The 17,789-nt window shown below is 42.8% G+C and overlaps 1 protein-coding gene across 1 annotated transcript in view; it reads right to left on the reverse strand.

Annotated features, from left to right (window-relative positions):
• Positions 1–17,582, reverse strand: part of GPAT4 (glycerol-3-phosphate acyltransferase 4) — a 37,644-nt gene extending 20,062 nt beyond the window's left edge. The window contains exons 1-2 of the mRNA XM_049865734.1: positions 17,503–17,582; positions 2,122–3,135 (exon numbers count right to left, since the gene is read on the reverse strand). Coding sequence (XP_049721691.1) covers positions 2,122–2,286 — 165 coding nt within the window. The 5' untranslated portion in view covers positions 2,287–3,135; positions 17,503–17,582. The remainder of the gene's footprint in view (positions 1–2,121; positions 3,136–17,502) is intronic.
• Between the last annotated feature and the right edge of the window lie 207 nt (positions 17,583–17,789).

Genomic DNA, 17,789 nt, shown 5'->3' on the forward strand with positions numbered 1-17,789 from the left:
GGCTCTTGAAATTCTAAATCTGAAAGTCACAAATGGGTACACATGTACTATTTCCACCCCCACTTCCAAATTACTGTGCCCTAAACCAGTGACAGAGCCTGGGTGGCACAGTGGTTAAAAGCTGGGCTGCTAACCAAAAGGTTGGCAATTCAAATCCACCAGCCGATCCCTGGAAACCCTATGGGGCAGTTTTACCCTGTCGCTACGGGTTGGAATTGACTCAACGGCAATGGATTTGGTTTTCTGGTTTAAACTAGTGATTTTCAAGATGTGATCTGCAACGAGCCTCTGATGGCTAAAGTTTACCTACCTATTCCATGGACTGGCCCAACAACATACGTTTAATAACTTATCTACATTAAAAGTCACAAGAGTGTACCTCTTAAAAATGCAGCCACAATAATAATGATGTACTTGGCTATGAACTTTACACCATTAATTTTTTTTGGACATTGTCAAAATGGCATAGGGAAAATATATGGATTCTAAGCTTTTTGCTCACCCAGAGTTTGATCCAAGTTCAGAAAATGTAGCAACAAAAGAGCCCAAGTCTAGTAACCCTTATTTCTATGTTTTAAAAATGATAAATTTCCACAGGTCCATGAATTAATCACTTGTTCATAAATCTGAATTATTCACTGTTGTCTCCTAAAAGTTTATCAACTTGTCTCCTGAGTCTATTCTGGTGTATGTTTTTCAAAGAGGCAAAAGGCCACAAGTAAGTATATCAAACATAGTGATCCCATGCTCTGCTAAAGATTTTCTTGGGCTGACATACATGAAAATTACATTTTTTTATTAATTAAAATATATACACTAGTAAAGGCTACTCCAAAGACCAACTAGATCAGCACTTCTCAAGCTTTAAAGTGCACACGAATCACCTGGATCTTGTTAAGCTGCAGGTTGGAATTCAGTAGGTCTGGAGTGGGCCTGAGATACAGCATTTCTAACAAGCTCCCAGGTGAGGCTGTTGCTGTTGGTCTCCCAACTGTACTGTGAGCAGCCAGAAATCAGATAACCCCAGAAACCGTAAGTAGTGCTTAAAAATCATATTCTTACAGGAATATTAAGTAACAAAAAAAAAATTACACACAAGATTCAATAATATGCCTAAGAAATATTTCCTACTGTGAACTCCATATAAGCTCACCTGACCCGTCTGAATCTCTATTCCTTCATTAATAAAATGTAGATATTTCCCTGCCCACCAGAGAATTATAAGGAAAATGAAATGAAATTATTCTAAAAAGCATGTTACTGTACGAACAAATAATACTGTATCATTTTTACTATTATGAGTGCGTTTCTCAAATTATACATGGTCTCAGCCGTGGAAAAGAACACTTAAAGATTTGGTGACTACTGAATGTCATCTTTCTTCAGAAACAGACAATGCAAATACATTACCAAATCTCTGGCTAGATTAAAAGTCTGTGGCATGGATCAACTTCCGGGAAATACTACTTCTCACCCATTTCCTTTACATTGTGACCAGTTCTGTTCTGTGGTATAACCAGGCAAGTTCTGACATATGTATAGGATCTTTATTACCCTTCTCTTCTATCTTTAAGAAAATAAAAAAACTTATCCAATGCTTTTTTTTGGTCTGAACTGCCATTAATTCTTCTGTCTGAAACGCAGAACCTATTTAAGAGAAATGTCTGAAAGTGCGAAAAGGTTCTCCCAGACTTATCAGTGAGGGACTGTATCAGCAGGAGCTTTGTGCTTCAATATCTCTTATATAGGAAGAGGTAAGAGTCTGGCAATGGTTTTTTTTTTCAATTTTAAGCCCCACTATCTGCTATGAGTCGGAATCGACTTAAGGGCACTGGGTTTTTTTTTATCTTTGAAGTATACAGGGAAGGTGTGGAGTCACGACTAGGTCCCTTTGCTCAGCATAAATCAAACATACAAGTACCTCAGCTCAAGAAGAAAGACTGCTAAAGGCTCTCGAAGGACACATTTGGTTGTCCTTTTTCCTCAGAATGCCATTTTCCATTCTCCCAACTTTCTCCATATCCAGTAAAGAGAGAACATTCAGCCAGGTAAGAACTCATTTTGCTAGGAGCACTTCTTCCCTCCTCTATGAAGCAACCATCTGTTATCAGCACAACTTACCGCAAAGATTTTTAACAAAGTTTTCATGTAGAGCTTTCGGATACCAAAGGAGACTCCAAAAATGGCAGGGACTATGATGAAAACAAGGAGGAGGGTGAAGAGGACAGTCAGGGAGATGCCCAGAAGGTTGACAATCAGGCTATCAAAAGGCAGCAACAGGAACATGGTGGAGGCTCCAGGCAAGGCCAGTGCCCTCCTCCCTGAAAACAAACCACAGCCTTCAAATGGTCCTCTCTGACAGCACCCGCCTGGAAAAGGAAGCAAGTCCCCAAAGTATAACAAACTCCATTCCAGAGTTCACATCACTTGACTGCCTAAAGAGAAACGCTGAGAGTGGGATGAGAGTAGAAAAGGGCCACAGGAGGCAGCTGGAAAACACAAGACCAGACTGCCCCAGAAGAGACAACTTTAGAGATGAACGAGGCAGGACAAATCTTCAGTACGAGCATCCAAGTCCAAGCTGAATTTCTGGGAAAGTGAGCAGCGAGGGAGGGATCTCGGCTCCTTACACTGCTTCCAGAGGTTTTCCTCTTGCTCCTGCCCAAGGGCACTCAGCAGAGAAAGCTATCCTGCAGATCTGTCATTGCCAGAAGTACCAAGAAAAGTTCAACCTGGTGCCAGAAAAATCCCAGTAACTCCTATGGAGGGGCGTGGCTGCTGGCACTTCACACAGAAGTCTACTGAACTGAAATATGTGGAAATTAAATAATTGTTTTTCTTAAAATTCTTCCATAAGGTGAAAATCGTGTTCACTGTAGAGAGTTCGTATCTGGCCCCATTCTTCCTCTAGAGAGTCTCCTGATGTTCTTCTAGTTCCTGGACCCTCCTACCTGGAGAGCCCCAGGCTTTGCCAGTAGGACACAGATGCCTGTGCAGAATGGCTCATGCTGCCTGCGGTGAGTGTAATTCCAGACGTTGCTGGCATTAGCTTCCCCTGGATAGTCTTCTCCCTAAGGCCCCCTTCACAGCGGTGACCTGGGTTCTTGGCAAGAAGTGGCTCGCATGCTGCCAAAGCTGAGGGTGGAAACAGATACACAGTCAGTCAAACAAATCAAGAGGAGAAACGTCAGTGTGCTCGGGGAGGTGGGGACAGCGGGGGAGGCACTGTTTTAGGGTGAGCCTAGAGTCAGTTCCAGCTTCTCAAGTCATCAAGGTCAAAGAGACTTAAGTGGCAGACATGGGTGTGAGAGGCAAACACACAGATGCTTCATACAATTTTCAACTCCGATGATATGACCTAGGGCCACACAAACGTTTTGAATAGGAAAAAAAATAGATATATACACACATACATACATATATACATACATAGGACACATTTCAAAAGATAAAAAGGGTATACTTTTAAAAGTAAATCTCCCCCCTCTACCTGTCCCCCAGCTACCCAGAATTCTCTTCCACAGATGCAATCCTATGCCAGTTTCAAATTCTTCCAGAGATACTCTCTGCTTCCACAAAGAAATCCTAACTGTTCTTTTTCTCCCCCACCCCTGCAACAATAATGATGGCATACTACGTGCACTGTTTTTGTTTTTAGCTTAACATATTTTAAAACATATTTTATTGTGTTTTAGGTCAAAGTTCACACAGCAAATTAGGTTCCCATTTAACAATTTTTATACAAATTGTTCTGTGACATTGGTTACAATTTTCACATTATGTCAGCATTCTCATTGTTTCTATTCTGTTTGTTCTGTTTCTGTTGATCTAGCTTCCCTTCTCATCTTTGCTTCTGGGTAAATCCTGACTGTTTGGTCTCATATAGTTGATTGCTTAAGGGAACATATTACTCGCACCTGATACTGTTTATTCCATAACCTGCTTAACATATCTTGGTAGAGTATTCTATTGATGCACAGAGTTCCTCAGTCTTTACAGAGCATAGTTTTCAACTGTGTGAGTGGACTACGATTTAGTTAACTAATCTCCTAACCTTGGGCGTTGGTGTTTCCACTTTTTTTGGAATGTTGCACATCGACAATGTTGCAATAGATACCCATGTACACACATGGCTTAGCACATAAAAGGTACAGGCAATTGTATTTTCAGAATCAATTCCTAGAAATGGAACTGCAGGGGAAAAAGGAATACACATTTTTAATTTTGCAAGATAGTGCCACGTTTTCTGAATTAAATCCCACCAGCCTATCTCCCCACACTGGCCACTCATTTTCTAATTCTACTATTTCAAATATCTTACAAGCGTATTCCAATTTTATATTATTCATGCCAAATCACAAGTTATCAATGTAAGTCCTGATCCTTGGAGTATTCTATCAACTTTCTCAGGTAAAACATTTTGGCTTCATACCAATCACCTTGTGGCTCTGTTCCAACACATTTAGAAGTTCCAGAAACTGAACAAATGAACAGGTTACTGATGTCACCTTAAATTTTATCCAGTGCTTTATAGAACTCAAAGCCTTTCACACGCTACCTCATTTGGTTAACCTACAACCTGTCAACACATATTTCCATTTTACAAATTAGGAAACTAAGAGAGGTAGACACAGATCAGTTCTCCTGACCCCTCCTCCTGTCTCCATTACACTCCCACATAACTAGTGATGAAATGCTCAGCAGGGACGTAATATTTCAGCAGCACTGAAAATATTAGTTCCTGTCTGATCCTCCACTTCTTCCATTTTCCTCCACCTCCACATTGTTATGCATTATTATTACAGCTAACATTTATGGAATGCTTACAATATGACAGGCATTGGGCTAATCACTTTACATACACTATCCTCACTTAGGAAACCCTGGTGGCATAGTAGTTAAGCGCTACAGCTGCTAACCAAAAGGCTGGCAGTTCAAATCCACCAGGTGCTCCCTGGAAACTCTATGAGGCAGTTCTACTCTGTCCTACAGGGTTGCTGTGAGTCGGAATTGACTCGATAGCAATGAGTTTGGGTTTCTTAATTTATCCTCACTTAATTTGCACAACAACCCTATGGTGGTAGAGTATTTATCATCACTGCCATTTACAGTTGGGGAAACAGGCTCAGAGGGCTAAGGAAGTTACCCAGGGTCATGGAGCCCGTAAGAGGCAGGGGAGGCGTTTGAACAAGTATATCTGTCCCAGAGCCCATACTCTTTAACCGCTACACTCTCCCGTCTCTCCAACTACCTCAAAATGAATTAACACTTCCTTAATGCCAGGCCTGCTCTACAGAACTTCTTGTGATTCAGGAAAACACAAGGCAAACCGAGATTCCTGTGTCAGAATTTGCTGTTCTTCTCAGAATCCAAGGTACAAACCTACTCTTCCATTTTTATAAACTGGCCAAACTGATCGTACATTCCAGATTTCTAATTACATTCCAACAAACGTTAAGGAAGTTAGGTGTATTCCTGAGATACAATCAATTTAATTCCCTGTACTCCTCAGGACTGTCTAGGCCAGCCTAATTTTAGGGCCACACCTCATTCCCACTCTTCCAGCCCTGTCTACATACCCCAGTGACCAGCACTGCCATGGAAGAGTCGGCAGGAGCCCTCTGCCCCACTGGGCAGCTTCACCCACAGTAGCCAAGGTTACCTCAAGTTCCATGGACCCAAGGTGACTGACACTTGGGTGACTGTAATCCCCTAGGCCAGAGCTTGGATCTCTCACCTTTGGATTAGAATCAGTTGAGAATTCCCAAGGTTATTCTGGGTTCATGTCCCCAAAACACTAAAGCAAACACATTTAGCAATCAACTCCTTTATCACCTAGTTCAGGGGTAGGCAAACCTTGGCCCATGGACCAAATCCAGCTATGGCCTGTTTTTATATGGCCCATTATCTAAGAATGGTTTTTACAACTTTTAAAGTGTTGTCAAAAAAACAAAACAAACCTCTATAGGGCAGTTCTACTTTGTCCTACTGGGTCAGAATAGACTGGCAACAGGTTTGGCTTTTGGAATGGTTACACAACATGATGACTGTAATCAATGTCACTGAATTATTTAAAAATTATTGAATAGGCGCATGTTTGGTTGTATTTATTTTTACTACAATAAAAAAAAAGCTAGGTAACATGTTAAACAAACAAAGATGAATATGCGACAGGGATCATGACCTGCAAAGCCTAAAATATTTATCATCTGGCCCTTTACGCAGAGAGTTTGGTGACCCATGACCTAGCTGATCTTCTCCCCCCTTGGGGGCAGTGAACTCTCCCCTTGCTGTCCCACCCCACCCCCTGAGCTTTTGTTTGTGAGTGCCAGACCCAAAACAGAGAACAGCAAACTAGTCAAACAAGTTATCTGGCCAGCACTAAAAAATCCTCACGTAAGTTCTTAGAAGTCCAGAGAAACGCAAGCAAACTGAGGCTATCCAATAAATTTCCAAATGTCTTGCTGGATTGGAAAAGCAGTCATTAAAGCCAGAGGTAACCGCTGTCTTAAAAAAAAAGGCAAGAACAGAAAACCATTGCCATATACCAACTCAAAATGGGGGAAAAAAGGCATTTTATTAAAAATAAATGTGTAATTAGAGCACACAGAGAAAATGCATTTCTAAAGCCCACATAGCACAGTGCCTGTCACGTATTAACCAACCAAACCCACTGCTGTCAAGTCAATTCCGACTCACAGTGATCCTAGAGGACAGAGTAGAACTGCCCCACAGAGTTTCCAAGGAGCGCCTGGTGGATTCGAACTGCCAACCTCTTGGTTAACAGCTGTAGCACTTAACCACTACACCACCAGGGTTTCCTGTCATGTATTAGATCTTGATAAAATGGGATATAACTATTATTTCATTATGATCAGAAGAGACCCAGAGTACTGTCCTCAGTTCTAGGTACCAAACTCTAAGAGGACCACAGAGAGAGGAACGGAGCCCCGCCAGTGCTGTGCTTAAGCGCCTGGCTGCTAACTGAAAGGTCAGTGGTTCAAACCCACCAGGCACTCTGTGGGAAAAAAGATGTGGCAGTCTGCTTCTGTAAAGATTTACAGCCTCAGACACCCTATGGGGCAGTTCCACTCTGTCCTATAGGGTTGCTATGAGTCAGAATCAACTCAACGGCGACCAGTTTTACATAGAGAGGAAGGCATTTCAAAGTATGACACAAAATCCAAAAAATACTATGTGCCTAGCATGCAGTAAGTGCTCAAAAAACAGCTACAAAAAAAAAAAAAAAGAAATTCAAATTAAAAGTACAGTGACATAGCAAAAAAAAATTTTTTTTAATAAACTATTCTAAGAAATGCCCTCAAATATTGTTCGCTAACATGTAGAATGATAAGGCTTTTATGGCGAACAATTTAGCAATAAGCATCAAAATTTTAAACGCACATAACCTTTGATCCAGCAATTCCACTTCTAGAGATTTATCCTAAAGATAGATTAGAACAGTGGTTCTCAACCAGAGGTGATTTTTGACCCCCTGGGGAGCATCTGGCAGTGGCCACAACTGGGAGTTGGGGAGCTACCGGCATCTCATGTATAGAGGACAGGATGCTGCTATAAATATCCTACAATGCACAGGACGGCCCCCCACAACAACGGAAGATCCAGCCAAACCCTGTACTAAAGCGTGTGCAAAATGATCTAAGTGCAAGGTTACTGACTTGAGCATTGTGTGTAGTATGAAAAGAAAACATCGATGTCCATCAGTGGAGGACACAAAAGAATACTATTCATCTGCTTAAAAGAATGAGACATCTGCATGTGCACCGACAAGAAACAATCTCTGAGTTAGATGCAGAACAATGTCTACAATAAACACCACCTGTGAGGGAGGAAAAAAAGCGAAAAAATATACACAGTTTATACTTATTTGCAAAGAATAAGATACGGAAAGATACGCAGGCACTGGCTATAGTAGCTATCTCTAGGAGCAGAAGGGAGGCAGTACTGTTTACCCTTTTGATGTTTTTAAAACTGTATTTATCAATTTGAAGAGGTAATAGCCCCATGGTTCAAACACAAGAGCACACACACACACAAGGTTTGAATCCTGGCTTCATCACTTAACTAGGAGTAGGAGCTTAAATTTGGGTAAATTATTATTTAATCTCCTTAAGCATCTGTTCAAAAAGACCTGTTTAAAAAAAAAAAAAAAAGGACTGTTCAAAAAACACTTCAGGCCAAAATGGCGGCTTAGTCAGACACACCATGCTGCCCTTCTACAGCAAAGACCCAAGAAACCAAGTGAAACAGATACAGGGGACAATCCTGAACTCAGAGCATCAGATGAAAGGGTAAAGAACTACATCAAACACTGACTGGAGGAAGAAACTGACTGAAAACAGCAAATAAGAAGAGATGGAGCAGAGGAGCCCTGCCAGCCAACCCGGCCTAGCGTGGTCACCTTGAGACAAAGATAGCAGTGATCACAGGTGAAGTGCACAGGTGAGATGCAACTTCACAGAATTCCCAACAGGACACAGAGTAGCTGTGTAGACATACTCGGAGTGAAAGAAGGTCCACGTGAAGAGCCCAGGCACTCCTGCCTGGTGACCAGAGGAGCACGCTCCCCCTCCTACCACCCTCCTGGTGATTAGTAGCACAAATCCCCCATTCCTGCAGCCCTGACTGCTGGGAATCAAGGTATGAGCCCCCCCATTTCCCCCACCCTGCCCTGACTGCAACTCCCCCACCCCAACCGACCCAGCAGAGTGGTACCCTAGCCGCTTGTTCCACCCCTCCCACCCGTGATGCAGCCTAGCTCTCTCCCTCCTCGCCTGCCCACCACTCCCCCTCCCTCCCCACACCTGTCCGTTTCTCCCACCACCCGGCAAGTGGCTGCAAAAGCACAATAGCGTGGACACTGGCCCGCCACTCACACCCTCCCCCTACTGTGTGAGAGGTGATGACGGCACAACCATGCGCAACCACACATGCACCTGCCTGCCACTCATCACTCCCGCCTGGCAATAGGTGGCGATCGCATCCCCACTAGCCCGCCATACCTGCCGTCCCACCCACTCAGCGAGTGCCACTGCGCCATTGGACCGACTACAGATGGCGGCCAATACCTGCCCAACCTGCCTTCAGCCACCCCACAAGACCACTGAACCGGTGCTCACACACTCAGCCACTACCCCACCTGCCCAGAGAGAGGTGGCGAGTGCTCCGGTGCAGCCAGACTAGCGACCAGAGTAGCACACCTATCCCGCCTGCCCAGATACATCAAAACAAAACATAACAAAATCAGAACACAGCAGACAAAACGTACAATAAATAAATATGATAACACCTTAATGCCTCCAAAACAAAAGACAATATCAAATCACCTAAAGAAGCAGGACAAGTTGGTTCCAGCAAGCGACTAAAATAAAGATGCAGGAAACCTCCCTGAAGAAGAAATGACAATGGAACTGCCTAATAAGTAATTCAAAAGACATATATAAGGGCCTCCAAGAGATCAAGGAAAATACAAACAAAATTAAGGAAAATACATACAAAACCCCAAAAGGATTCAGGAAAACAATACAAGAACAAAATGACAAAGCACACTATTGGAAGCCATACACAAACAGCAACTAGAAATCCAGAAAATTAACACTAAAATTTCAGAAACAGATAACGCATGGGAGGGGTAAAGGAGTAGAATTGAAGCAATGGAAGACAGAATCAGCAAAACGTAAGACAAATCCCTTGATACCAATCTGTGAGAGGAACAATCAGAAAAAACAATGAAGAACGCCTAAGAGTTAGGTGGGACAATATCAAGAGGAACACTTTACACGTGATTGGAATTCCAGAACAGGAAGAGACAAAAAAAAACAGCAGATCAAGAAAGGAGAGACTGAAAGGGCTGACTCAAGACGGGGAGAGTAAGTGGGAGTAGGGAGTGAGATGAATGTAAACTTATATGTGACAGACTGATTGGATTTGTAAACGTTCACTTGAAGCTTAATAAAAGTTATTATAAAAAAAAAAAAAAAAAACAGCAGAGAGAAATTTTTTGAAGATGTCCTGGCAGAAAACTTCCCCGATATCGTAAAAAATGAGAAGATACCTATCCAATAAAATCGATGAATCCCAAATAATATAGACTACAAAAGAAAATCATCAAGACATATTATAACAAACTAAAGAGACTTACATAAATGAAAGAACACACTATGGTCATGGATAGAAAGACTCAACACTGTGGAAATGTCAATACTACCCAAAGTAATCTATAGACATAATGCAATCCCAACCCAGATTCCATCAACATTCTTTAAAGAGATGGAAAAACTAATTATCAACTTTATATGGAAAGGAAAGAGACCCCCAGAGAAGCAAAGCACTACTGAAGAACAAAGTAGGAGGCCTCACATTTCCCAATCTCAGAACCTAGCATGCAGCCACAGTAGTCAAAACACCCTGGTAGCAGTATGACAGACACATAAACCAATAGAACAGAACCGAGAACCCAGAAGTGAACCCATCCACCTACGGACAGCTGATCTTTAACAAAGCGCCGAAATCCATTAAATTGGGGAAAAGGCTCTTTAAAAAATGGTGCTGGCCAACTTGGCCAAGGCAAGGTCACTGAAGCTCCATAGACACATCCAAACTCCTGAGGTTCACCCTTCAGCCAAAGATTTAGACAGGCCTGTAAAACAAAACATGACTAAGTGGGCACACCGGCCCAGTGACAAGGACAGGAAGGCAGGAGGGGACAGGAAAGCTGGTAATGGGGGAACCCCGGGTAGAGAAGCAGAGAGTGTTGCTATGTCGTGGGGTTGACAACCAATATGTCAAAACAATATGAGTATTGTTTAATAAGAAACCAATCTGCTCTGTAAGCCTTCATCTAACACACACACACACATACACACAAAGCCTCCCTTACTTTCTAGCTGTGTGACCACGAGAAAATAAATGAACATGTCCATGCTTCATGTTCCTTATCTGTAAAATGAGAACAGGTATTCCATGAAACTGTTGTGAAGACTGAAGGTGATAATGCATATCAGGCTATCAGTGTAGTGGATGGCACAAAGTAAGTGCTCAATAAACCGAAGCCACTGCTAACAGTCATCACTGTAAATCTGGAGGCAGTAATAACAAAAAGATAAACTACAATTTTATTAGTTTATCATTAGGAATTCCAGTCCAACTTCTTCATTTTATAGCTCTGAGAACTGAGTCTTAGAAGGGTTAAGTGACTAGAGCAAGTCACAAAACTGGCTACTATCAGTGGTCTTTCTGCTACCCAGGCTGACCACTCCTTTGCTTTGGGTAGGTTGTATTGAAGAGGAAATTGATCCATTTTTTCCTAGTTTACTCTGTTGGGACCCAATGGATTCAATGGGTCACTGAATGCCCCAATCCTGGTGTGACACCAATAGACAAATGTGTGTGCACACATACATATGAGCACAAATGAAATGTGTGCTGCGATGAATTTAACGTCAAGTGTATTGGAAGTAGCGCAGCATAAACAATCTGCTAGAATAGAATGCTGCTGCTTGGGAGGAAGACGGGACAGCACTCAAGAGTTATTAGGTTGAAGTGAACCTGAAATGCTGAAAAACTAAGAATATACACCCAGCAGACATCAATCTTGGGTAAAATAAATTGCCCAAGACAAAGCCAGGATACAAAAAGCCAAAGGGCAGGCCAACTCACTAAGAAAGAGACATGAATACGGTCAGTTTCAGGGCCTTGGTCTTGTCTAAAGTTTAACTTGAGTTGGAAGTGGGTAAAAAGTAACACCGTACCAAGTTCACCCCAGGGCAACATAATTATCTCATGAAGTTGGCAAAAAAAAAAGGGGGGGCGGGGGGACAGATATTTGGGAGCTTTTAAATAGTTTATCAAAGGACAATTTGCTGGGGCTGTAAGACCCAAGACGTGTCATTACCCAACCTGAACGCTGCTCTGATAGTTCAATTTCAAAACTGGTACTTTTACATTTGAATACTGTATACGTAATTGGAAGGGATTTCCTGGCCTTTTTCTTTTTTCCATCTTTTTTTGGGGAGGGGGGTCTGGTTTATTTCATTCAGCATAACTGTTGTGAGCTTCACTCATGCTGTTCATGTATCGACTGTTCACTCCCTTTTATTGCTGAGTAGCATTCCACCGTAGGGATGCCCCACAATTTGTTCATTCATTCACCTACAGGTGTACATTTGGGTTGTTTCTGGTCGTTGGATATTACAAATGAAACTGCTATGGACATTCATCTACAAGTTTTTTATAGGCATATGATTTCATTTCTTTTGGGTAAGTACCTAGGAGTGGAATGATTAAGTCTAAAATACCTTAAGAAATACCAAGCTATTTTCTAAGCTGGCTGTACTGGTCTGCATTCTCACCAGGAGTGTATGAAGGTTTCATCACTATCTGGCATTTAGACATTCTAATGTCTCTGCGTGGTATCTCGTAATTTTAATTTGCATTTCTGTAATGCCTAATGACATTGAGCACATTTTCATGTGCATATTTCCCATCCATATATCTTCTTTGGAGAAGTGTCTGCTCAAACCTTTTCCCCTTTTTTTTTTTACTGGGTTGTTTATTATTGAGCTTTGTTACTCGCCACTGTTTAAAGGTCATGCCATTTTTGCCCAATGATGAAGCAGTCTTCTTTAAAACTAGAAAGCAGTTTGCAAAAAGGTACAAGCTATTTACTTTTTTTTTTATTTACTTAATAGGTCAACCCCACAAAATTCATGAAACATCAGACTTCTTAGTTCAACTCTCAACAAACTCGAAATCATCTTAACTGTGCAAAGAAAATCACTAAAAATGAAAAGAAAAACCAGTGACCACAACCACAAACTCCACTTTAACCTCAGAACTGAAATATTTACCTAGAAAAGGCTCTTTGATCTTTATGTTCAGCTGCCAGCGAGTTTCTCCATTCAGTCATTTAAAACAGTGCCGTGCAACGCAGCAGCTGCCAACCACATGTGACTCTTGGGCACTAGAAATGTGGCTAATCTGAACTAAAATGTGCTGTAAATGTGTAAAGGAACCCTGGTGGTGCAGTGGTTAGAGCGCTTGGCTTCAAACCAAAAGGTCGGTAGTTCGTACCCTCCAACCACTCCGCAGGAGAAAGACGTGGCAACATGCATCCGTAAAGATTACAGCCTTGGAGCAGTTCTACTCTGTCCTATACGGTAGCTATGCATTGGAATCGACTTGACAGCAGTGGGTTTGATGGGTAAATGTAAAATGCACGCAAAATTTCTCTTTAATGACTTTGTATGAAAAAATAAATGTAAGATATCTCAATAATTTTTTATACTGATTACATGTTGAAGTGATACCAAAAAAAAAAAAAAACCAAATGAAGTGATAGTCTGGTTAAATTATATTATTAAAATTATATTCACCTGTTCCTTTTTACTTTTTTTAAAATGGCTGCTATTGTCGTTAGCTGCTTTCAGGTGAATTCTGACTGATGGTGACCTCAAGTGTTACACAGCAGAAATATTCCAGAGGGTTTTCTTGGCTGTAATCTTAACAGAAGCAGATCATCAGGCCCTTTCTTTCACAATACCACTGGGTGAGTTCAAAATGCCAACTTTTAGGTTATCAGTTGGGCCCAAACTGTGCCACCCTAAAGTGGCTACCAGAAAATGTAATATTTCTAATGTAGCTTGTATTATATTTCTGCAAGATAGCACTGATCTAAAACTTCTAAAGGAGACCCTGAAAATAGCATATCTCCCAAAAAAAAAAAAAATCTCCAAAAGTTAGGGGAAAATAAAAAACAACAAAAAATATATATGTATATGTGTGTATACACATATATATGTACACATATATATATAAATGTATTATTCTTTCTCTTATTTCTCTGAATATTGAGTATACCACGAACTGCAACAAGAACAAACAAACCTGTCTTGGAAGAAGTACAGCCAGAATGTTCCTTAGAAGCAAGGATGGCGAGACTTCGTCTCACATACACTGGACATGTTATCAGGAGGGATCAGTTCCTGGAGAAGGACATCATGCTTGGTTGAGGGTCAGTGAAAAAGAGGAAGACCCTCAACGAGATGGACTGACACAGTGGCTGCAACAATGAGCTCAAGCATAACAACTGAGGACAGCACAGGACTGGGCAGTGTTTCATACCGGTGTATATAGGATTGCTATGAGTTGGAACCGACGTGATGGCACCTAACAACAACCACTTCTCTGAAATTTGGAGACAACAGTAAATGGAAAGGGCTTAGAGCTAGAACTCAGGAGTCTTCTTAAGTTCTAGGCACAGCTCTGTTAGTATCCTGTCTACGTGATACTGCCTAAGTCATTCGGCTTCCCTGGACTTACGTTTCCTCACCAATAAAATAAGTTTTCATTAAAACAGTCAACAAAAATTTATTTCGTCCCACTATACACAAAACATTATTCTAGTACTGCAAACCATGCGCTTACAGTTTCACAGAAGGTGCCATCCAGACACAGTGACAACTACCGTACGAGGTAAAGTAAAACCAGTGTTCTAAGAAAGGAGACAAGCCTCAGGTGACTGTGGGGCAGGTGTACGATGTGAACGTTTTAAAAGAGAAAAAGTGCCTTAAAGGAGTTAGGAAAGACTCCAAACACTTTCAGTGTTCCTTCTAACTTGAAAATTCCATTCCCTTAACGAGCATTAGCCACGCTACGGTGAGCATTATTATGGAGCTTACTGATACACAGAATTAATGATACTCAGCCAAGTCCTCCCCATGAGCATAACGATACAGTAAAAACTAAATGACTTTCCATGATGGGGTTCTAGTCTCCATGAAGGACAACTCTGCGGAACAGTTCAAGCTTAACCGGGACCAAATCATCTCCAGCTTCCATCTCCAGAAAGGAAGAGATTTTTTTAAGAGGTAGCCTTTCACAATATGTACACAAATAAGAGAAGTGGTTTATTTTTTAGCAGAAACCAGTCAGCTAGTTGGCTAAAATCCTGATAAGCCAGCCACAGCACTCTGACAACAGAAACAAACAAAAAAACCACACAAAACATGCAACCCCCTCACGCCCACACAGCCCAGATCTTTATGGGGTAATGATTTACCCAGACACCCAGACGCTGTTAACTGGATGTGCGTGACAACTACTGTATTTAGGTCACAAACTCATATCCCTGAAAGCAAATTTATAAACGATTATGTCACATCAGCATTGTAACAAATAAACTAACTCAATTTATATACAAACTCAAAGAACTTGAGCTACAAAGATGCCTGTCTTCACAGCATTACTTGGAGAGGCAAAATTTACCCATTTTAATGGGAAGAAAATTGAGGCACAAGTATAGGTACTGAATTTACCTTTCTTGAGATAAAAAACTTAACAGCTGATAGTGTACTAGGGGACAAAAAAAAAAAAAGGGGGGATACACACTATGATTTTGTAAAAGAGCTTATCCCGTAGTTCACCCCACCTAGGATTCTTATCTGTTAATGGCATGAAGAATGTCTTATGGCAGGGTGCTACTGTCCTCTCTGTTATCTAGAACAAAACTCTAGGGATGCACTCCAAATCATTCCAGTTTCCCAAAGGACTGCTTTATTAAATAAATGTGAATGTTATCTGGATGTTTTAAAATCATGCTCTTATCCTCCGTCTGGTATACCACTGCTGAGGTCAGAATTTTCCCATGTTTCCTAAAAGCTATGATTAGAACTTTTCATTTACCCTAAATCTATTTTAAGAAATAAATTTAAGGCTTATCCTCTAGTTTTACTATTTCAGAACTTGGTGGAAAAACTAATGCTTACTCATCCAAACTCTCACGATTCTAGGAGTTTTCAGTCATAGCCCTTCTCCACGTTCCTCTCTCCAGAAGGAGGCAACCTAATGGCAGGCAGTACGGTACAGCGGAAAGGAGACTGGCTGAGAAGTGGAGAGATATCGTTTCCAGCTTCAGTTCTGCCTCCTTTTACCTGTGTATCCTGGACAGGTCACTGAACCTCTCTGGATTTTAAGGGGCTCATCAAAAATGAAAAAGCTGGACAAGGTGACCTGGAAGTTCTCATTCAGCTCTGAAATACTTTTTGTTTTAACCTGTCCTCCAGCAGCTTGATTCTTTTCGATACATTTGTCTGGTCCTTCTCCAAATCTATTCTGTGCTTCTTCCTTGAAAAATCTGTGATAGTAACCTGTGTTCCAGACAAGTACACCGTGGTTTTATACAACAGTAAGCTTTTTATTTCCAACGTGAAGCTACTTTTGACAAATGAAGGTTCACTTTCCACTGAAGCATGGAGTATTTATCCCTGAGAAAGAGGGGAGGAGGGGACTGGATGGAGATGGGGATGGGACAGGATTAGCCAGAAGTGATGTTGGCACTAGATGACAGGTACTCGCTGGTTCACTATCCCATCTACTTTTGTATATCTGAAATTCTCCATACAAAACTAAAAAAAAAAAAAAATCACTGTCAAAGAGAGAAAAGAATACTCGGCTGGCATTATTACAGAACTTTTCTACACAGTCTTTGGCCTAAGGATAATTGCTTTTCACATCATTTCCCTTGGGTGGAGATAGAATCTACAAGACATGAAACTGGGCAGAGGTGCTCAACGTTGAGCCAGAATTAAGGAAAAGGAGCCAAAAAGAAAATCCCTTAACTGATTTCGGAAATTTATCAGTTAGAAAACCCACGTCATAGAGGACATCGACAGTGAGGCCCTGTACTATACAGTACAGTCTGGAACGTGTTTCTATAAAGCTACGTCTCATACAGTATATTTTTCGTAACTTTCAAACTGTAACACTTAAAGCCCTGGGTGAAACGGGAAGTGAGTGAACAAACAAAACCCTGTGGCAAGAGGATGCCTCGGAGGGCGTGACATAACAGAAAGGCAAGAAATTTCAGAGGATAAGATCTGTAAGAAAAAAAGGGGTGGAGGGGATATTCACTTGGAGAATAAGAGAGGGAAAAATGAACATCCTAGGAGCGCAGAACACAGAAAAATAAATGACAGGCATCGGCGCTTTCCGGTGGTCTCCTCCAGCTCACACCATCTACATTCCTCGACTCTAGGGGGGAAGGACAGCGGGGCCCCTCGCATTCGGGACGGATGCAGTGTGTGTGGACACAGAAGGGTCCATCTCGAAGAGGGGGGCGTCCGGAGACAGGAATGGCGGGGAGCCAGCCCCTCGCTGGACTCCGGCAGCGCAGGCTCCTCCCTGGCGCGGCGGCCCGGGGACCAGGCACCGTTCTGCAGCCGGCAGGGAGCCGCGCCGCCGCCGCCGCGAGCGCGCACCGGGAGGGGCGCGGACTGTTCCACTGCGGGGGAGGGGGCGGGACGTTCCATCTCGGGCCGGGAAACCCCACAAACGGTAATGGTGTCTCCTGCCGCCGGAGCGGCGTGGGGACGGTGTCCCCGGAACGCAGGCCCCTCGCTGAGCGCCTGACCCCGAGCCCCAGGCTGCTCTCAGCTCCCCCGAGACCAGTGACATTTAGGAAGGGGCCAGGTCAGTTGTACTCACCGACCGCGAGGCTGCGGGGCTCCGAATCCCTCCGCTGACTGTCCCTCCCGCCCTTGCCCGCCGCCGCCGGCCGAGCCGTGCGTAAGGACGTGCGCGCGCCCGCCCTTTGTCTACGCGGCTTTGACGTGCCCCTCGCGTCCCGTCCCCACCCCTCCCGCCGTTTAATCTCACGCCAGGCACCCTCGCGCCCGGCGCGCGCCAGACCGGCCAGGTCGGGAGGTGGGAGCCGAGGGGGCGCGGGCGCGGGCGCGGGCGGGGGCGGGGGCGGGGGCGCCGCGTCACCTGTG

The sequence above is a fragment of the Elephas maximus genome, chromosome 22 (genome assembly GCF_024166365.1).
Source record: "Elephas maximus indicus isolate mEleMax1 chromosome 22, mEleMax1 primary haplotype, whole genome shotgun sequence".
NCBI lineage: Eukaryota > Metazoa > Chordata > Mammalia > Proboscidea > Elephantidae > Elephas > Elephas maximus.